The sequence below is a fragment of the Microcaecilia unicolor genome, chromosome 5 (genome assembly GCF_901765095.1).
Source record: "Microcaecilia unicolor chromosome 5, aMicUni1.1, whole genome shotgun sequence".
Classification (NCBI taxonomy): domain Eukaryota; kingdom Metazoa; phylum Chordata; class Amphibia; order Gymnophiona; family Siphonopidae; genus Microcaecilia; species Microcaecilia unicolor.
Window position 1 is genome coordinate 238908641 of NC_044035.1, and position 22441 is coordinate 238931081.

General features: G+C 43.8%; 1 protein-coding gene across 1 annotated transcript in view; it reads right to left on the reverse strand.

The window, feature by feature from the left end:
- The window catches only part of DRD3 (dopamine receptor D3), a 58984-nt gene that overhangs the window by 12439 nt on the left and 24104 nt on the right, over window positions 1-22441 (reverse strand). Inside the window, exon 5 of the mRNA XM_030205029.1 lies at window positions 8075-8271. Within this exon, the coding sequence (XP_030060889.1) occupies window positions 8075-8271 (197 nt within the window). The remainder of the gene's footprint in view (window positions 1-8074; window positions 8272-22441) is intronic.

Below are 22441 nucleotides of genomic sequence, written 5' to 3' on the forward strand. Positions count from 1 at the left end.
AGAATGCAAGGACACAATGCTTAGTTCATGCTGTGTAGGGGATATCTTTCTATGCTCATTTATACCTGGGTTCTCAGTAATATGAGTGAATATTTAGAAACTGAGAGAACTCCAAATGAGAAGAATGTTGAACATCAAAGCAAAGTTACAGGAACAGACCCTTTGTGGAAGGCTCGTACACTAGTATTCCCAACACATATGCTTAACAAAGCTATCATTTTCTGCTTTTTGTGATAATAGCTGAAAGTACTGCGAAAGTAATGGTCTTAGGCCCTGGCTGAGAGGAATATTTAGTCAAATCTCACTGCTGCTTTTTGTTGTTTTGGGCAAGTCACTAACCTTCCATTGCTTCAGGTGCAGAATTATATTGTAAGCCCTCTAGGGACAGTGACCTACCTATTGTACCTGAAGGTAGCTTGCCTTGAGCTACAACTGAAAAAGGTGTGAGTTAAATAACAATAAATACCAGTGTCTTATTCATAGGTGCTTTATCTTGACATTGGATGATACCTGAATGAAGCTGAGTTTTATATTTTCTTAACCAAAGGGGAAACATACTTGTAAGGTGAGGATGGAAGAGGAATCGTGGAGATAAAAAGACTAAAGTATTAGTATGAGGGCTATATAGTAATGATGAGTAGAATTTTTTTTTGTTCTAGATATCTCTCTGTTGTAGATATGGCATGGATTGTAACTGGGTGGTGTAAAATTCATTGGAAGTGGAATTATGTGATGCAAAAGACAGGTTTGATTCATGGTTGTAGATGTTGAGGGGCATAATCGAACAGAAACGCCTATCTCCATGGGCGTTAATCTCCGAGAACGGGTCCGTGAAGGGGCGGAGTGAACCGTATTTTCCAAAAAAATAGACGCCCATGTTTTATTCGCCAAGGTGTGAGTTGGGCGTTTTTGCTTTTCAGCGATAATGGAAAATGAAATCGCCCAGCTCAAAAACGAATACATCCAAGGCATTTGTTCGTGGGAGGGGCCAGGATTCATAGTGCACTGGTCCCCCTCACATGCCAGGACACCAACCGGGCACCCTAGGGGGCACTTTTACAAAAACAAAAAAAAGGTAAAAGAGCTCCCAGGTGCACAGCACCCTTCCCTTGGGTGTTGAGCCCCCCCAAATCCCCCTCAAAACCCACTGCCCACAAGTCTACACCATTACTATAGCCCTAAGGGGTGAAGGGGGGCACCTACATGTGGGTACAGTGGGTTTGGGGGGGTTGGACGACTAAGCATTAAGCAGCACAATTGTAACAGGTAGGGGGGGGGGATGGGCCTGGGTCCACCTGCCTGACGTCCACTGCACCCCCTAACAACTGCTCCAGGGACCTGCATACTGCTGCTTGGGAGGAGGGTATGACATTTGAGGGTGAAAATAAAAAGTTGTGAAACATCATTTTTTGTGGTGGGAGGGGGTTAGTGACCACTGGGGGAGTCAGGGGAGGTCATCCCCGACTCCCTCTGGGGGTCATCTGGTCATTTAGGGCACTTTTTGGGGCCTTATTCGTGAAAAAACAGGGTCCAGGAAAAGTGCCCTAAATTCTAGCTACAAACGCATCCATTATCGGCGAAAGGCGCCCATCTCTGTTCGGGTGATAACCACGCCCCAGTTCCGCCTTCACCACGCCTCCGACACGCCCCCGTCCACTTTGTCCGCATCCGCGACGGAGTGCAGTTGAAAGCGTCCAAAGTTCGGCTTTCGATTATACCGCTTTATTTGTTTTTGTGAGAAAGACGCCCATCTCCCGATTTAGGTCGGAACTTGGGCGTTTTTCTCGTTCGATTATAAGCAGGATTGTCACCTGAAAAAAATATATAAAAATGAAATATAAAATCACCTTCTAGACTTATTCTTTGATGTACAATAGAGGGCATACTGTAAGTGATTTTTTTTGTTTACAGAGTTTAAAAATATTTTAAAAGAGTTGGTAATCCATTCAATAGACTGTGTCAATGAGATCCTTTCTACTGTCAACCACTAATAAATGGAGCAAGGAATGATCCAGTGGTTAGACCAGAAGCCGGAAAACCAGGGAAGCTGGTGTTCAAATTCCGTTTCTCCTCACTGATGCTCCTTGTGACCTTGGGCAAATTACTTCACTTTCCACTGCCTCAGGTAACAACTTAGGGAGTCTTTTACTAAGACCTGGTAGCATTTTTAGCTCACAGTAGAAATCAGCTGGAGGTAAACGCTGAGACGCCAAACCTGATTTCTACTGTGAGCTAAAAACACTACCATGACTCAGTAAAAGACCCCTTTAGATTGTAAACTCTCTGGGGCAGGGGACTTACTGTATCTACTGAACCTATGTTGCAGCTCACCATCAGCACAGGTTTTGAAACGCAAATAAACTACATCTAAAATCCAGTCCAAACACATATGGGTCTCTGCAGCCATCCATTACCAGCACCTCTAGAAGGGAAGGGCTTTTCATTTAGCTCACACATTTTCAGTTCTAGCTCAAGGTGAATTACATTAGGGTACAATAGGTATTTCCTGTCTCTGAAAGGCTTTCAATCTAAATTTGTGTCTGAGGCAATGGAGGGTTAAGAGGCACTTTTACTAAGCTGCGGTAAAAAGTAGTCTTAGTGCGCCTTGACTCTGGTCTTTCTTGTGTGCTAAGGCCATTTGTACGGCAGCCAAAAAAATGGCTTTTTTAAAAAATTAATGGCCATGTGCTAATGTTGCCATTAACACATGGCCATTAAAAAAATTTATTGCACAAGCACTTACCACCACACAATTTGTAGGTAATGAGGGCTCATGTGTTATCTATTCACTAACCAGTTAGCACATACTAATGTAGCTGCCCTAACTGATTACCACAGGAATACCCACTCTCTGCCCCTGACATGCCCCTTATACAAAATTTTTAGTGTGTGCACATTTGGCAGTTACCACAGGGTGTCTGAGTAGGTCCTGCAGTGCACCATTGTAAGCTACATCAGGGGCCCTTTAACAATGGGGCGGTAGGCCCAACGTGGACTTACCATACACCAGTTTGGAGCTACCATTGGCCCAACGCTGGTGCCGGTGGTAGTTCCAGCCCCAACGTGTGCCATTTTCAGCCTTTTTACCGGCTGCAGCAAAAAGGGCCGCAGCGCGCAGCAAAAACAGCCTCCCACCGTTAGTACAGGGCCCTTTTTACCGCAGCATAGTAATAGGACCCTTAGGTGCGCATTAGCACCTAACGTAGCTTAGTAAAAGGGCCCCAAAGTGACTTGCTCAAGATCAGAAGAACCCACTCAGAGATTTGAACCAGGCTTCCCTGGTTCTCTGCATGCTGCTTTGATCATTACATTGCTCCTAATGTGCATACTAACTGTTCAACCAAATGGTTCTGCTAAAAGTTATCTCAACTCTAGCAATACAAAAGGACTTCGGGGCATCAACCATGGAAAACGAGGCATCAGAATAACTTGGGTCTTGGACATATTTAAACTAAGTCAATTAGCTCTCACCCATTGATTTATAGACCTCAAATAAAGACATAAAAACCGAGTACTTTCTATCATAGAATTTTCAGATTTAAAAACGAATTGAGTATCATCTGCATAAATCAAATAATGAAGACCCAAATCCTTCAAAAGGGCACATAAAAGAAGAAAAATATTTTTAAAAATTGCTGAAAAGCAGAACCTTGAGGAACACCTGTTGTTAAATCTATAATCTCTGATCTCTCTAATCCTTGTACAATGCAAAACTTGCGCTGTTTTAGAAAAGATGAAAACCAATTTCCAACAATGCCAATAATATCAATTAAATGCAAACATTGCAACAACAGTGCATAGCTAACTGAGTCAAATGCAGCAGAGATATCCAATGAGACTAATATGAAAGAAACACCTTTGTTGAAACCTGCCCTGATAATATCTGTCATAGAAAGTAATGCGCAAACTTTTTAGCGCATGCTAAAAATTAGTACGTGCTAACGATAGAGACACCCATAGGTATATAATGGGTGTCTCTATCATTAGCGCATGCTAAAAAGTTAGTGGGCCTATAGTGTGGCTTAGTGCCCCTTTAACCAAGCTGCGACAAAAGGGGTCCGGTGCTGGCATTGGCGTGTGTTTTACACATGAGCCGAGGCCCCCTTTTACCACAGCTGGTTAAAGGGAAGTCTTGTCTTCCTGCAGGAAATGGAGGCAAGTAAAACACTTGCTGCACGGCCATTTCAGGGGGGGAGCCCTTACTGCCACCCATTGAGGTGGCGTTAAGAATGGGTGGTGGTAAGGGCTTCTGCATTAACCCAGCGGTAACCGGGCAGCGTGCAGCACTGCCCGATTATTGCTGGATACAAAAATTAAAACATTTTTATAGCGCCGGCGTACTAGGGGTGGGAAGTACTGCCAGAATGCTGCGGTAGCCCAGTGGTACTTCCTGTATAGCGAGCGGTAAGCCCGCTTTGGGCTTACTGCCACTTAGTGAAAGGAGCCCTTAGTAAGCAGGGCTCTTGGTATTATGCTTACACCTAAAGCCAAATTTGTATTGATCAAGATTTTGATGTTCATGCAAAAAATGTACCAGTTGAGATAAAGTGACCTTTTCAATTACCTTTGCTAAAAATGGAAGAGAGGAAATAGGCCTAAAATTATCAGCCTTAGAATCATCAAGCCTCTCATTCTTTATTAATGGCTTAACTGATGCAATTTTTAAAGAATCTGACAAATTACCCTCTGTCAGAGGTTTATCGACTAGATGGGTAACAAAATTAACTGTCACATCACCTAAAGCCTTAGCAACAGAAGCATGACAAGGATCAAATACAGAACCTGATCTGACTTAATTCATTACCATATTCACTTGCTCAACATTCACACAGGAAAACTCACTTCAAATCCCTTCAACATGTGAAGCAGAATCTATTACACTCACAGTCTGAACTATATCAAATGACTGGAATTTGTTGCCAGAGAATGTGGTAAAAGAAGTTAATTTAGTAGGGTTTAAAAAAGATTTGGATAACTTCCTAAAAGAAAAGTCCATAAGCCATTATTAAGATGGATTTGGGGAATATCCATTGCTTATTTCTAGGATACATAAATTGGAAAAGGAGAGCTAATTGGCTCAACAGCAATGTATTATGGCAACATTTGACATCAAATCTCTTTATACCATGATCCCCCAAGATGAATTGCTAGAAATAGTGGGTAGAATACTTGAGGAAAGACAAAGACCACATGCAGTACCAACTGATTTTCTTGTATCTCTACTTAAGCTAGCTTTATGCAAGAATTTCTTCAAATTCGGAGAAAAAATTTACATGCAAACCTCGGGAGTAGCGATGGGCGCTACTTTCGCCCCCACAATGGCGAATTTGTTTATGCATGCATTTGAAAAACGCTGGTTATCGATTTCTCCATTTAAACACAACATTCTGACAAGGCGTAGATATATTGATGACATCTTTATCATCTGGACAGGCACCAACACAGAGCTCAGCGATTTTCAATTATGGCTTAATAACTGTCACCCACGCATAAAATTTACTGCTACATCATCAGACAGTATTATACATTTTTTAGACGTGGAAATATGTTTACAGCAGTGTACCTTTCAGACCAAGGTACATACTAAATCTACAGACAGAAATACCATTCTTGAATATGGTAGCTGTCACCCAAGAACTCTACGTGACAGTCTCCCCTTCTCGCAATTCCTACGGTTCAAGCGTATATGTACTGAGGTTACCGATTTCAAACAACAAGCTCACATTTTCAGTTCAAAATTATTGCATAGAAGATACCCCAAGAAGGTCCTTAAACGGGCTTACACTAGGGCTAAATATGTTAACAGAAATTTATTACTTCAAGGCACAAAACGGGACTCCCAAGAAGATCAAGTTATGACATTCGTAATGCGATATGTGCAGGGTGGAGAAACTGCATCTAAAATCATCAAACAGCACTGGGACATTATGCGTGCTCATCCTGTCTTCGCTAACTATCGTATGAGAACAGCCTTTTCACGATCACGCAACTTAAGTGAAATATTAAGTCTAGCAGACCTCCCTCCAATGGGTCTGGCACCCACCAGTCAGCAAGGCAGCCATTCCAAATGCAATAAAACTGGCTGTAAAACTTGTCCTTCAACCATCGAGTCAGCCCAGTTTTGCCATAATGGCACCATATACCAATTACAACATCAAACCACCTGCCGTACCACTCACATCATATATTATATTAAATGCCCTTGTGACAAGGCATATATTGGTAAAACTAAAAGATCTTTAAACGCACGGATGATAGAACACAGATCACGCATAGCAGCAAAGACTATGGGTGCCCCATTAGTACAACATTGCATCAATAACCAACACTCCTGTGAATCTTTAAAATGTATGGTTATTGACCATATAATTCCCAATGCTCGTGGTGGTAATATCGATAGGTTACTTTTACAAAGAGAGGCACGATGGATATACCGCCTCAACACAGTAGAACCTTATGGCCTCAACGCTTTCTTGCATTGGGCATGTTTCTTTTAAGATCGGTAACACACAGCTGACCTATACGTCACAATTGAGAGGTGGAGCTCTCTGTATTTAAAAACTGAATACCAGCGCCATTTTTCCAGCAGATACTGCCGCCATAGAACTCTGCCAAAGTGAGACCGGACGCCATCAATTTATACGGTATGTCCAACATTTAATATATAGTTACAGCTCTATAGATTAAATACATGTTCTCCATTTTTTATAGATATATGCCTATCGCCCTTGACAAAGCAATCAATAGCGAAACAGGCTCCTGTCGGGTGGGCATTAATTTCGGAGATCGGATCAAGTTCTATAAGTGAAGCCTGAGGGGTACAACAATCGCTGGATTGAAAGTAACACAAGAACCCACAGCTTCCAAGGACAATTGAGATAAGTTGATACTTGTCCTTTACACATTGCTTTATTTGACTTTAACAGCATAACCAGCACTGTAAATAAAGACTTTAAACCCCGTGAATGCACTAGAGCGAAAAAATCACAATAAAAAAAAGAGTGATGATCATAAGGCGATATCAAAGCACATATATTTAGAATTCAGTACAAGGAACTTCACAGCAAATAATTCTAGTGCACCACTGGTGGTTGGGGGCAGTCGATGATTACATTTTGTCACGAGCACATAGGCTCAATAAAAGCCAGACGCATACAAGTGTCGCTGTGACTGGATGAGACGCCCTTTTTTTTTAATACATTGCTGTTGAGCCAATTAGCTCTCCTTTTCCAATTTATGTATGCTACAACCACTTTGAGGTAGAGCTTAGCCATTTATTTTTCTCTTTGTGTATATTTCTAGGATAAGCAGCATAAAATCTATTTTACTGCTTTGGGAACTTGCCATGTACCTGTAGCCTGGATTGGCCACTGTTGAAAACAGGATACTGGGCTTGATGGACCTCCAGTCTGTCCCAGTGTGGCAACACCAGTGCGTTTTTTTCTAGCGAAAAAGGTGCCGGTACTCAAATGCCAGGCCACCCTTCAGGGGTGGGGTGATCACTGAGAGACCCACCCCACAATAGCCAGGCCCCCTGCAACCAGTCACAGAATCTATGAGATGGCAGAATTGGCATGTAGAGCCTGAGCTCTTTCATTAAAACTTGGGGACCATGGGTCAATTTTAGCAGACAATGGAAAAGGTGCCAGTACTCAGTACCCCCAAGTACCCCCTCAAAAAAAGCCCTGGTTATGTTCTTATGACCTTTAGTGGCAGTTTATAGAATACTGCTACATGCTTTTTTTGGTGCATTTTTCTGTCCTAACGTAAATCATTACTTATAGAGATACAGGGCAATTCTATAACTGAGTGTGTGCAAATTAGAGGTACAACTGCTGCAAAAATTGGTATTATGTGTTTAATTGCACGGGGCGGGGGGGGGGGGGGGATACATGTGGGCAGAGCATGGGAGGGGCATGGGCATGTCTTCAACATATTGCAAACTATATGCCATGCATGTAACTTCTCACATTTAGGCATACCCATTTATGCCTGCCACTGATATAGCTTAAGCTCTCCTCAGCCACTTATTCTGCCCTTTTCCTCATTTTGTTCCCTCTTTAAAAGATCTTACATGCATTGAGTGACTGTGACCTTGTCTCATGCTCTCGCCGCTCTCTCTGGTGCCAATGATGCGTTTCGTTCTCCTCCGCAGCACAATATATATACGGACATAAACCAGCAGTGTGACCATAAAAGGCAGGTAAAAGGACATCATGGAGGAATAGATGACAAAGTTTGGGTTGGATATAGAGCAGATAGTGGGATCTCCTGGGGAGTGAGAGGAGGAAAGAGACAGATAACTTAGAGGACCCTTTTTTAATAGCCCTCAGGTAAATAAAACATTAAAACACTTGTACAGAAATGCAGTGGCGTACCAAGGGGGGGTGGAGGCGGTCCGCCCCGGATGCACGCCCCTGGGGGGTGCCGCGGTGCACGCCTGGCTCCGAGTTCGCTATCTTCGCTCGTTCGCTGCAGCTCCCTCTGCCCCGGAACAGGTTACTTCCTGTTCCGGGGCAGAGGGAGCTGCAGTGAACGAGCAAAGTTAGCGAACTTTTCGGAGCCGACAGGTGTGCGCCGTGGCACCCCCCCCCCAGCGGCGTGCACCCGGGAGGGGTGTCATTTTGCCGGGGGGGGGGGAGGTGTCATTTCACCGGGGTGGGGGGGCGTATCGGTGATCCGCCCCAGGTGCCATCCTGGCTAGGAACGCCACTGCAGAAATGAGAAGAGTAACATCTAGAAAGCTATGTTTACTAATGACCATAGTATGGGAAAAATAGCAATGCAGGGGCAGCAGAATGCCTTTTTGTTTGAAGGTGTCACAGCTCTTCCCCAACCCTGCCTCCAATCTCAACTTCTTCCCTTCCCTTACCTACCATCTCATAGTCCTCTCCACCATGGTGTTCAGCATTTCTCTTCTTCCCTACCTCTGAACCCCTCTATGGTGCCCTACATTTCTCTCCTTCCCTACCTCTAACAACCCCCTCACAGCACCTAGCATCTCTGTTCTTTCCTACCTTTAACAATCCTCCCTCATCAGGCATCCCTATCCTTCCCTACTTCTCAACCCACCCAATGGCATCCAACATCCTTCTCCCTCCCTACCTCTTAACCCCCCCTTGTGTCTAGCTTAATCATTGATATTCAGTGGTAGGCCTTGTCTGGGCACTGGCACTGAATATCCAAGGCTACATGAAAGGGCCCTGGCCACTGGAGCTTATGCGAGTCCCAGCCAATATTCAACCAGGGCTTGCATAGCTTTTTTGATGTTTTTATTTTCCCCTCTGCCCCTCCCCCTTCTTGACACCTTCCTCCCAAGCTGACAACAGTATGAACCCCTTCTCCCTCCCCCCAGAATACTCAACACTCCCTGGTCTAGATAGGCACCCCCAGCCTACCTCTTATTTCCAGTGGGTGCGATGGGGGCAGTAGTGAAGCCCACTCACTCCTGCCCTTTGCGGCTATCATAGGAAAATGACTGCCAAGACCTCTCACACCACAGGACCACCAGGGATAAGAGGTGGGGGACGTACCAGGGAGGAGGGAGGCCAGGAGAAGGCTGACTGGGGGGGGGGGGCTTGGAGGGGGAAAGATAACAGTAAAAAATGAATTCATGTCCCAGCTGATATTCATTGCCAGGACGTACCTAGCTAGCCTGGACAAGTTAGGACAGCTTTTGAGTTTTTCTAACTTGGCCAGGTTAGCTATGTGGTCCCAGCACTGAATACTGCCAGCACCCGCATATTCGCTGGCTCCTCCCCAGTACCGCACTTTGAACTGCCATTATTTATTTATTTATTTTCAGCACTTGATATACCGCAAGTGATCCTTGGTGTGACTATGCGGTTTACAATTTCAATTACAGGTACTTTGCACTCAGGGGTGGCTCGAACATTAGGCCACTAGCACCCGGCATCTCCCCTTCATGGTGTTACTCGGCTGCGGCAGCGATTCCCATATGTTGCCCTGCCGCTGGGATCCGCCTCCCCTTTACTGGGGCTGCCTCTCTGATGTAACTTCCTGTTTCATCAGAGGCTCAGGCAACCACAGTAAAGGGAAGAGGCGGGTGCCAGCGGCAGGGTTGGGCTGTAGGTATGAAGGGGGGGGGCAGCATCTCGGCATGGGAGGGTGGCATCCTAGCTCCTCCTCAGGCGGCATCTTGACTTGGGCCGGCCCTGTTTGCACTGTCCCTGATGAGCTCACAATCTAAGTTATATATTGTATCTGGGGCAATGGAGGGCTAAGTGATTTGCCCAGGGTCACACAAAGCTGCAGAGGAAATTGAAGCTGGTTCCCCAGGATCTCAACCCACTGCTGACTGTCAGGCAGCAACAGGAATCAAACCCTGATCCCCAGGTGCACAACCCACTGCATTTACCATTAGGCTACTCCTCCACTACCTATCCAGTTTCAATATGGGTGGTCAGAGACAATATTCAGTGGCACTTCCCAGTTTAGTGCCACTAAATATTTGTGGTTAGGCAGCTCAAAGTGATTTAAGTGGGCTAGAGCCTCTCCTGCCCACTTAAATCACTCTGAATATCTGTCAGCTAGTTTACAGTGTACAGTTTATTAAGGTTTGATATACCTCCAAATCTATAAAGGGGCACCACATTACAGTGGAGGAGTGGCCTAGTGGTTAGGGTGGTGGAATTTGGTCCGGAGGAACTGAGTTTGATTCCCACTTCAGGCACAGGCAGCTCCTTGTGACTCTGAGCAAGTCACTTAACCCTCCATTGCCCCATGTAAGCTGCATTGAGCCTGCCATGAGTGGGAAAGTACAGGCTACAAATGTAACAAAAAAAGAATACACACAGACAGTAGGGCACATAAATTCTAATTGATGTCAATTAGTGCTGATAATTGCTTGTTAACATCCAATTATCAGCACTGATTAGCTTGTTAACTAATATGCACAATGCTATGGAATATGCTTTTATTTCTGCACAAAAATCCCAGCACAATATATAGAATCCCGGGGTTAATGTTTGGGGTGACCACTTATGTCATGTCAAAGGCTGGTGTACATGCTTGTGCCTAAATGCTATCAGTTACACATGTAACTGACAATATTCTATAGCCTTAGAACATAAGTGCTGGGCATGACCCTGACCTGCCCCCTTGTGGTGCAAAAATAGGAACAGGATTGCAGTCTCTACAGGAATTCAAGGAAATAACACAGAAGTAGAGGGTGACTAAATGACTTCCAAACCGGGAGTGGATGTTCAAGAATACTTTATTGAAAGCACTAGAATGACCCAACATGGGTTTTTGTTTCGGAGGGTGCAGCCACCTGTTTCAGGGGTCACAAAAACACACTGTATGCAAACAATAAACAGAGAAAGCTATCTATCTATCTATCTATCTATCAAACCAAATTACCTTCCAAAACAAACCATAAAATCACAGAATATAAAAGAATACAGAAATAAAAAAACTTACATAAGAAAATATTTTATAAAAAAATATGGACCCTGTTTACTAAGCCGTTCTGTAGCACGCTAACATTTTAGCGCAGGCTACAAATTAGCACATGCTAATGCTAGAGACACCCATATCTCTAGTATTAGCATATGCTAAGTTTTAGTGTACTTACAGCGTGGTTTATTAAACAGGGCCCTATGTATATATGAAGTGGACTGCATAAATAGAGCATAATGCCAATACAAACATAGGGGATCTTTAACAAGCATCGGTAAGCCCAATGCGAGCATACAGAACGATAAATTGGGACTACCGCTGGCCCAACGTGGTCGCCTTCAGTAGTCCAACCCCGAGCTGGTTCCATATCCAGGGGGAAAAGAAAACCTAATAATTGGCTTGTGCGGCTGTATTCAGGCATTGCTGCACAGTGGCGGTAAGGGCTCCCTATTGCATGGCCACATGGTAAGAGTTCTCTTACCGTGTGGCCATGTTTGTCTGGGGGCTTTTTACCTGCTGCGGTAAAAAGGGCCCTATCACGGGAAAAATGGCCCATGCTGCTAGCGCAGGGCCCTTTTTCCTGCAGCTTGGTAAAAGGACCCCTAAGCCTCAAAAGAGATGAGATGGGTTATGTAGTGAATGCATAAGACAAGTGAAAGTCATATAATGAAACAATATACTGATCAAACCTTAGGTGAAATGGATTCTATATATTAAAGGTCAAATAAACATAAATACAATGAAAAAGGATATGTCAAAGTCAAACAATGCCTAAGAGGAGACTACAGGCAGAAACCATAGCTCTATCCCCTCGTCCCCTTTTACAAAGCCATGTGGCAACGTGTTGGCATTACTGCACCTACAGCCTCTAGCGTGGCTTTATAAAAGAGGTCGGGAGTATATGTAGAAGCAGGTGCAACTGATGGATGTAAAACTCAGTGTAGAACAGGACACTGTTCATTGTGGAGAAGATGTAAAATTGTAAAAACTAAAATATATAGAGAGCATAATCGAACGGGGAGCCCAAGTTTTCCTGACGGTATCCTCACAGGATGTCCCCCACCAAGGGGCAGGGAAACCCGTATTATTGAAACAAGATGGGCGGCCATCTTTCGTTTCGATAACACGGTCGGGGACGCCCAAATCTCAATATTTAGGTTGACCTTAGAGATGGTCGTCCCCAATTTTCGGTGATAATGGAAACCAAGGACGCCCATCTCAGAAACGACCAAATCCAAGTCATTTGGTCATGGGAGGAGCCAGCATTTGTAGTGCATTAGTCCGTCCCCCTGACATGCCAGGACACCAACCGGGCACCCTAGGGGGCACTGCAGTGGACTTCACAAATTGCTCATAGGTACATAGCTCCTTTACCTTGGGTGCTGAGCCCCCCAACCCCCCCAAAACCTACTCTCCACAACTGTACACCACTACCATAGCCCTTAGGGATGAAGGGGGGCACCTACATGTGGGTACAGTGGGTTTGTGGTGGGTTTTGGAGGGCTCACATTTACCACCACAAGTTTAACAGGTGGGAGAGGGTGGGTCTGCCTGCCTGAAGTGCCTGCCTGAAATGCACTGCTGAAAACGTTTTTCAGCATTTCAGAGTTGTGTGGGTGCAGGACGGACCTTGCGTCGCTCCTTTTTATGACTTATCCGGTATGCTGTTTTTTTGCACAACCCTTTGAAGATATATGCTTCCACATCTTCTAGACATTTTATACAGCGATACTAATATTTCCTCGACAGTAAAGGAATATTATATAGCCCCTGACGCAGCCCTGCTGGGCGAAACACGGCCTGTGTCGAGCTGTTTCTGAATATTTTTGTTATTTAATAAATTAATATTTCTCTCTTATCGAATTGCTCTTTTGTGTTTCCATAAAAATATACTGCATGTGGGACCAGAAGAGTAAAAACAAAAAGACAAAAAAAGACCGGTTAATTTACTGCATAATAGTGAAAAACAGATATACTCCTCGAGAAAGCAAGATATAAAAGGCTCACTTACCAATATGCAGGGTCAAGAGTAACAGCTTTAGAAATGCCACTACAATGAAGGGCAACAGGAAAGAGACATATGATGACATCACCACATTTAAATAAGACAAAATGAATAACACATTAGATAAATAATAAAAAGGAAGGCGTGGACTTCAAATAAATGCTCCCAGGTACACATCTCATCATTGCTCCCTTATCTTGTCTGCTGAGCCTACCAAAAACCACTCAAAACCCACTACCCCCAACTGTACACCCACCACAATAGCCCTTATGGGTGGAAGGGGAACATATACTTGGGTACAGTGGGTTTCTAATGAGTTTTGGAGGATTCACAGTTTGCACCACAAGAATAACAGGTAGGGAGAGGGTATGGGCCTGAGTTTACTTGTCAGCAGTGCACTGCACCCACCACTAGACTACTCCAGGAAGCTGCATGCTGCTCTAATGGACCTGAATATAACATCTGAGGCTGGCATAGAGGCTGGTAAGTAATGTTTTAAATTACATTTTTGGGGACTGGGAGGGTTCAGTGACCACTGGGGGTGTAAGGGGGGATCATTCCTGATTCCCTCCAGTGGTCATCTGGTCACTAGAGCACCTTTTTATGCCTTATTCATTATAAAAAGAGGTCTGACTCAAAACATCTTAGTTTTAGTCCTGGATTGTTTTGTTTTCTTTTATTATGGCTGAAAAACGTCCAAGTCTTAGAAACCCCCAAATCCTGCCTTTAACACGCCCCCAAAACAGAAAACCCAAACCTCACTGGTATAAATGATAAATGCCCAAACAAACCAGGACGAAGCATTAATTAACGTCATACAGAGTAAAGAAGGGGTGCCCTCAGATCTTTTTATCACCCTCATGGTGGACCAATATAAAAACTGCTAAAAGGTGAAAGATTGCATTTCTTTCAACCGGCCACCCACTTCCGTGAAATCGAAGTGCAATAATGTGCAACAAAGTGTGACCTGTACTAAGCCTTTAATATATCTATCACACTTGAAGAATAAAATCTCAACATGGCGATATATTGATCAAAATCATAATTATAAAGTACTTATCTTATGAGCCTGGCATCCATATGTCAAAGAGTATGCCTAGGGCTCTGATGATAGCAAGGTTCTCCAAATAGAGATTATGACAAGACTCCCCTGTATAACAACGCGCAATGCCATGGGTTTCAGTCAGAAGCTTTCTTCAGGGACTCGGGTGAGGGTCATCTCTTCAAAAATGTAGTCGCTGTGCTGCATAAACTCCACTGCAGTTGTGCTTTTATTGGCTCTTGGCAAACAAGCAGGCACAGTTCATAAGTGATGACACCACTGTAACAAAAAACTTTATTATACCATGTAATAGCACAGAAAATACTTTGTCCAAGAATCCACCTACGGAATGGTAAAATTTTTTTCCATAAAAATAACAGCAAAACATCCACCACCCACCCTACTGCAGCCTCACACAGAAACCATATCATATCATATAACTGTATTCCATTCAATACATTCGTTTAAACCCAAAGGTGACACGGATTGTAGTTCAAAGATCCTAAATTGCTTGCGGCGGGCCAGGATCGCCTCCCGATCCCCGCCACAAGACAGGACAGGCACACAGTCAATTATGGGCCATTTTAAGTCCAAGAAACTGTGGCTCAACTGAAGACAATGGCCTACAATAGGAGCAGAAAAAGTCTGAGTTGTCAAATGACTTTTATGTTCTACCAAACGGGTTTTCACCATACGACAGTTCTGTCCCATGTATAAAAGTTCACAGGGACAAAATATGATGTATACTGCAAATATAGCTAAACAAATGGTAAAATGGTAAAATGTCATAACTTGTAACTCTTCCTAGTCCGTGGGTGCTGAAACTCTGTAATAGAATTAGTTTGTTGACAAAATTGGCACGATCCACAAGGTGTATGTGTTCCATTGTCCCTCAACTGAGGCACATAATCCAGAGAAGAATGTACCAAAGTATCCTTTAAATTGCAACCTCTGTATATGCAATGCAAGCATGTTGTTAAAAATTGAATGGAAGGTCAAACTGGCCAATGTTTATACAACAATTGGGCAACTTGAGAAGCCAGTGTAGAAAAACTCAATACACAGACTAACTTGTTCATGCTTTCTCGAGGTCGGTCTAAAAGTAATAATGATCTTTGAGCAAACCAAGCCCACTTATAAGCCTGTCGAATGCTATGATTAGGATATCCCCTGTTTTTCAATCTTGTAGCCAAAATCAATGATTGCTGTTTGAACAAACTATCTGCGGTACAAATTCTCCGAAGACGCATAAACTGCCCTATAGGCAAAGAATTTTTTTAACCTAAACAGATGATGGCTGATAAAACTTAATAAAGTATTTAGATCTGTATACTTATGTAGTATGCAGTGCACCTTGTGATTTGTATATCCAAGTATCTAAAAAAAGCAGTATGATCACAATGGCTGTTCATTGTAAAGTGTAAGTGTGAATTCAAAGGATTTAACCAAGAAACAAATAAATCAAGTTGCTGTCCGTAGAATTCCAATCAAAAACATGTAATCAACGAATCAGTAAAAAGCAAAGACAGTGGCAAGTTGACCATTCACCCAAAGGAGCCAGGGCAAAGTGATTGAGTCTTAAGTAGGTTTTATTAATCAGAGACTCGACACAGTACTATGTTTTGGCCACAGGACTGCTTCAGGAGTCTTTGATACTGATCTGAAAGACTTCTGATGTCAATTGTTTCTCATATGATGATACTGTGGGTTGGTCTTGAAAAAGACCTTTGTAGAATGCTGCCAATAGCACTGTGTTTTCGTGGGTCACACTGTAATGTGTTGAAACCAAAAAGAAGTATACAAAAATCTGTCTTCAAAGGAGGTAACATAGAGATTTGCTACACTTGGTGTTTCTGCTGTACCCATGGCCACTCCATGGACTTGCAAAATAAATTGTAACCCAAACTGGAAATAGTTGTGACATAACACCATATGTGCCACGTCACACAGGAAAGCAGAAGGAATACGTTCTTCACCTGATCTAATAGCCAAAGTATCCTGAACCACTTTCAAAGCTGCTTGTTGGGGAATATTAGACTATAAAGACTCAATGTCCAAAGTAAACAAAAGTGTCTGAGAAGGCAAAATCCCAAGAGATGACAAATTCCTAAGAAAATGAGACGTGTCTCGAATATGACCGTGCTTTTTTAACAAAAGGTTGGAAAAACATATACAAAAACTGAGACAGCAGTTCCAAAATGGTGTCCCTAAAGGATACAGTAAGGCGTCCTGGAGGATTTTGCAACGTTTTATGAATTTTGGGAAATGTATAAAAAAAACAGGAGTTTTTGGATGGATCACTTTGATTAATTATGCTTCAGTGTTTTGCAAAAAACCTGCAGTAACAGCAGAATCAACCAATTGAAAAACTTCCCACTGAAGGTGATCAATGGGATCCACTGGCAATAGTCCAGAAGTTGACACTGGGCTTCAGCTACATAAGAGGTTCTGTCTTGTATCACAATTTTCTGCTGGATGAATGATAATAGAATCTTCTTGAGATACTTCATGTAAGGCTTGCCATTTGGTGGTGATCAAGTTGATAAAGCGTTTAAACCTATTTTCATTAGTCAATTCCAAATTCTCCAAATCCCGAAGGACCAAAGCCTTAAATGTTTCTATATATGGATCAATTGGTCCTGGTGGGACCCAGCAAGATTTAGGACAAACCAAAGAAACCTCAGATGGCACTTTGGCCCTTTCTGCAAAATAATTTAACTTGTAAATTCTGAAAATTACGAGCCAAATCAATGCAAGTTAAACTGTTATTAAATACTGTAGCTACAAAAGAAATCCTTGTTCCAAAAGATTCTACTGAGTTGTGGTCAGTTGAAAGCGGGATAAATTAATTACATTTGACCCTGTTATTGACTGGATTTGTAATTGGTCCTCTTGCACCTAAAAAAGACAATAATTGTGGTTGAATTTGCAGTTGAACTTGTGTCTACATTGATTGATATGTCTGTAAAGGCTGCAAAATTTGTGGTTGCTGTAAAGTTTGAGATGGAAAATAGGGCATTTGTGGTTGCTATGACATAGATGATGGAGACTGAAGTACTGACTGAAATTGTGGTTGCTGAACTACAAATCGCTGGTGTGCTTGTCTCCCTGTACGTCAGGAGCCCCGATTACACTGTTGTCCTCCATGCCCTCCTCTATAGGGATGTTGCTCTACAGAGGAGGAACCCGTGCTCAGAGCTAGATAAGGCTTCTAAAATAATGCCTGGTTGTCAGTTAAGTGCCACCGCCATGGGCTCACATAACCAGGCATAAATCGGACTTGCTGCATAGTCTTGTTGGTCTCTTTGAAATGTCTGAATCTTGCCTTTCTGTAAGGTGTAAAGATATTGATCCAAAGACGATAATTCCAAACTCAGTTCTTCAGTTTTAAATGGGGGCATGGACTAGGATGGCACAGCTTGAAGTTGCATCAGTTGTGTTAGGCTGCTGTTGGGTGGGTGGTGGATTTTTGCTGTTATTTCACAATATTTTGTAAAGTTTTTTATGCAACTTTTTTTTAGCGTTCCTTAGTGGATTCCTGGACAATGTATTTTCTATGCTATTACATGGTATAATAAAGTTTTTTGTTACAGTGGTGTCATCGCTTATGTACTGTGCCAGCTCGCTTGCCAGGAGCCAATAAAAACACAACTGCAGTGGAGTTTATCCAGCATAGCGACTGCATTTTTGAAGAGATGACCCTCACCTGACTCCCTGAAGAAAGCTTCTGTCTGAAACCTGCGGCATTGGGCGTTGTTATACAGGAGAGTCTGGCGTGATCTCTATTTGGAGAGCCTTGTTATCATCAGAGCCCTAGGCATCCTCTTTGACATATGGATGCCAAGCTCATAAGATAAGTATTTTATGAATAAGATTTTGTTCGATATATCGGATATAACAAAAGAGAGGGAACGAAGTACAAACTAAAGTCCAAACAAAAAAAACAGCACCACGGGCCTTTAAAAATGGAACACAGTTCTTTAATGAATGAGCCTTGACAAAAAGACCCGACATGGGCCGTGTTTCGGCAGGGGCGTAGCCATGGGGCCTGGGTGGGCCCAGGCCCACCCAGTTTTGGTTCAGGCCCACCCAGCAGTGGAGGCAGCGGAGCGGAGGGAGCAGGCTGAGCTCCGATCCCGCATCTGCCTCCCTCTCTCTCACGGCAGCATAGGTGCCCCGTACCAGCCCACCACTGCCCCGCCCCCCGCCACCGCCACCGCCGCCCGCCACCGCCGCCCGCCGTACCTTTAAATATTACAGTTTTGCTGGAGTCGCGGGCAGCCGACATTGAAGACATCGGCAGGCTTACGCTGGTTCCAGCAGCCTTCCCTCTTCCCTCGTTGCAAGTCGGATGATGGCTCCGCCCTCGTAGATACAGGAAATACGTCAGAAGAGGGCGGAGCCATCATCCGACTTGCAACGAGGGAAGAGGGAAGGCTGCTGGAACCGGCGTAAGCCTGCTGATGTCTTCAATGCCGGCTGCCCGCGACTCCAGCAAAACTATAATATTTAAAGGTATGGGGGGGGGGGCAGGAAGGAAACAGGGCAGACGGGAGAGGAGGGTTGCCTGCACATGGTGGAAGAAGGGGAGAGGAGGGTTGCTGGATGGAGGGAAGGGGAGAGGAGGGTTGCTGGACATGGTGGAAGAAGGGGAGAGGAGAGGGCAGGGGAGAGGAGGGTTGCTGGATGGAGGGAAGGGGAGAGGAGGGTTGCTGGATATGGTGGAAGAAGGGGAAAGGAGGGTTGCTGGATGGAGGGAAGGGGAGAGGAGGGTTGCTGGACATGGTGGAAGAAGGGGAGAGGAGGGTTGCTGGATATGGTGGAAGAAGGGGAGAGGAGGGTTGCTGGATGGAGGGAAGGGGAGAGGAGGGTTGCTGCACATGGTGGAAGAAGGGGAGAGGAGGGTTGCTGGATATGGTGGAAGAAGGGGAGAGGAGGGTTGCTGGATGGAGGGAAGGGGAGAGGAGGGTTGCTGGACATGGTGGAAGAAGGGGAGAGGAGGGTTGCTGGATGGAGGGAAGGGGAGAGAAGGGTTGCTGGACATGGTGGAAGAAGGGGAGAGGAGGGTTGCTGGATGGAGGGAAGGGGAGAGGAGGTTTGCTGGACATGGTGGAAGAAGGGGAGAGGGCAGGGGAGAGGAGAGTTGCTGGACATGGGTGGATGGAGTGGAGGGGAGGGGGAGAGGAGGGTTGCTGGACATGGAGGGGGAGGGAGGAGTGAGGAAGGAGATGAGATAACAGAAAAGGAAGAGAGTAGAAAAAATGCACATGGATGAAGAAAATAGGCAAAAGCTGGATCCACTGGACAGTCAAGTTTGCGGAGGACCCAGCTTTTACTTACGGATGTAGGACAAGAAATGAAGAAGAAAGGCGGAAAATAAACAAATAAATGGAAAGGAAGCCCTGGAAACGGAATTAAGAGGACAGATAGCAGCAGAATCGGATACTGGGCCAGCATGATCAGAAAAACAGTCACCAGACAACAAAGGTAGAAAAAAATCATTTTATTTTCATTATAGTGTTCGGAATATGTCCACTTTGAGAATCAGGAGCTCAACATTAAAAGTTTATATTTATTTACTTATTTATGGCATTTTATCCCACATTAAACATGAATTAAATTGGAACCTGGGATCATTTAATTTTTTTTTCCTGGAGACAGTAATGCATTGCCCCCCCCACAGGCTCTCTCCCCGGCTATAGCCAGCTCTGCAATTTTGAGGGGAGGTGCACAGGTGGATGGGGGGGGGGGGGGGTGCAGAGGTGGACCGGGGAGAGAGCCTGTTGTTAAACATTTACCAGCACACCACTATCTAGTGCCCACCCATCCAACCTGTTGGCCCACCCAAAAATTGACTTCTGGCTACGCCACTGTGTTTCGGTGACTAGCACCTGCGTCAGGGGTCCCCACATCTCATGTAGTAAAAGCTACAAAGCACCAAGGCACTTTCACTTTCTGTATCCAAATGGATACAGAAAGTGAAAGTGCCTTGGTGCTTTGTAGCTTTTACTGTATGAGACGTGGGGACCCCTGACGCAGGTGTTAGTCACCGAAACATGGCCCGTGTTGGGTCTTTTTGTCAAGGCTCATTCATTAAAGAACTGTGTTCCATTTTTAAAGGCCCGTGGTGCTGTTTTTTTTGTTTGATCGATATATCACCATGTTGAGATTTTATTCTTCAAGTGTGATATATTAAAGGCTTAGTACAGATCACACTTTGTTGCAAATTATTTCACATAATTGCACTTCAGTTTCACGGAAGTGGGTGGCCTGATGAAAAAAATGCAATCTTTCAACTTTTAGCGGTCACTATATTGGTTTGCCACATGAGTGATAAAAAGATCTGAGGGCACCCTTTCTTTATCCTGTATGACGCTAAATAGTGCTTACTCCTGGTTCGCTTGTGTACTTAACTCATCCCTGACACTGCCCCCAACACCGCCCCCTTGAGATCTGGATGCACTGCAGACATACAGCATAGAAAAACATCTGAAAAATAGGTTTCAAAAATACAGATATGAATGTTTTGTGAGAAAAACATCCAAATGCTGCCTCATGCCACTTTTTAGACGTTTTTCTTTTTTGAAAATGAGCTCCATAGTATTGCATTCCACAGAAGTATGGTTTCAGCCTGTAGTCTTCTCTTAGGCATTGTTTGACATGTCTTATTTCATTGTATTTATGTTTATTTGACCTTTTGTATATAGAATTTATTTCACCTAAGGTTTGATCAGTATATTGTTTCATTATATGATGCATTGTTTTACTACATAGCCCATCTAATCTCTTTTGAGACTATGGGGTCCTTTTACTAAGCCACGTAAACGTCTACGCATGCCAAACGCGTGCCAAAATGGAGTTACTGCCTGACTACCATGTGGCTCTTGTGGTAATTTCATTTTTGGAGTGCGTCCAATATGTGCATCTGAAAAATATTCTTTATTTTCTGGCGTGCGCAACCAACGTGCGCCAAGTGGCATGCTTAAGTCATTACTGCCCAGTTACCGTGTGAGTCTTTATCGCTAGGTCATTGGCTGGCAGTAAGGTCTCAGACCCAAAATGGATGCAAGGCAATTTTCAATTTGTCACATGTCCATTTTCGACAAAAAATTTAAAAAGGCCTTTTTAACATACGTACTAAAAAATGAATCGGCGGGCGACCAAATAGATATAAATATAGATAGATAGATATATAGATACAGATATACATATATATATAGCTTTCTCTGTTTATATTTTGCACACAGTGTGTTTTTGTGAAACATGAAGTAGGCGACTGCGCCGCCAAAAAACACAAACCTGGTGTATTCTTGAACATCCACTCCCAGTTTGGAAGTCGCTTTGTCAACCTCTGCTTCTCTCTTGCTTCCGCCCATGCCCCTCCCATATCCACACCCAATAGCAGTTATGTGAAGGATTTACACACTAAAGTTATAGAATTTTGACTTACGTGTAGTTATGCACGTAACTGCAAATTGGTGTCAAATAGTACCATTAATTCCAATTATAGTCAATTATTGATAGTGCTAATTAGCGCTTACTTTATTAAGTTACACACTATTCTATAATTTGCATACTCGTGTGCACGCTAATTTCAGAAATGTATGCATGAGATCATAGAATAAAGTGGAAAGTGGCCATCCAGAACTTGGTACATGAGCATCCAGATGGTGGAGTTGGGAGCTGACTGGGGCTCCTTCCCTCCAAGGAGCTATGGACATTGTCACCAACTATCCTTGGCCCCAACCATCCAAAGAACAGAAGCCAGGCTCAAGAACTGAACCCAGGACTCTTGCTTGGCAAAGAAAGTTCTTTGCTGCCATTGGGTTAAGGAGCCAACCCCAAACTATGTTTGCAGCCTTTGCAATTCTGGTATTTCTTGCAAGCCTGGATTTTGATTTCGAATCCTCCATGGAGGTGAGGGATTGAAATTAGGTAGAGTGGGAAGGACATAATAATGAAATGACGATTTG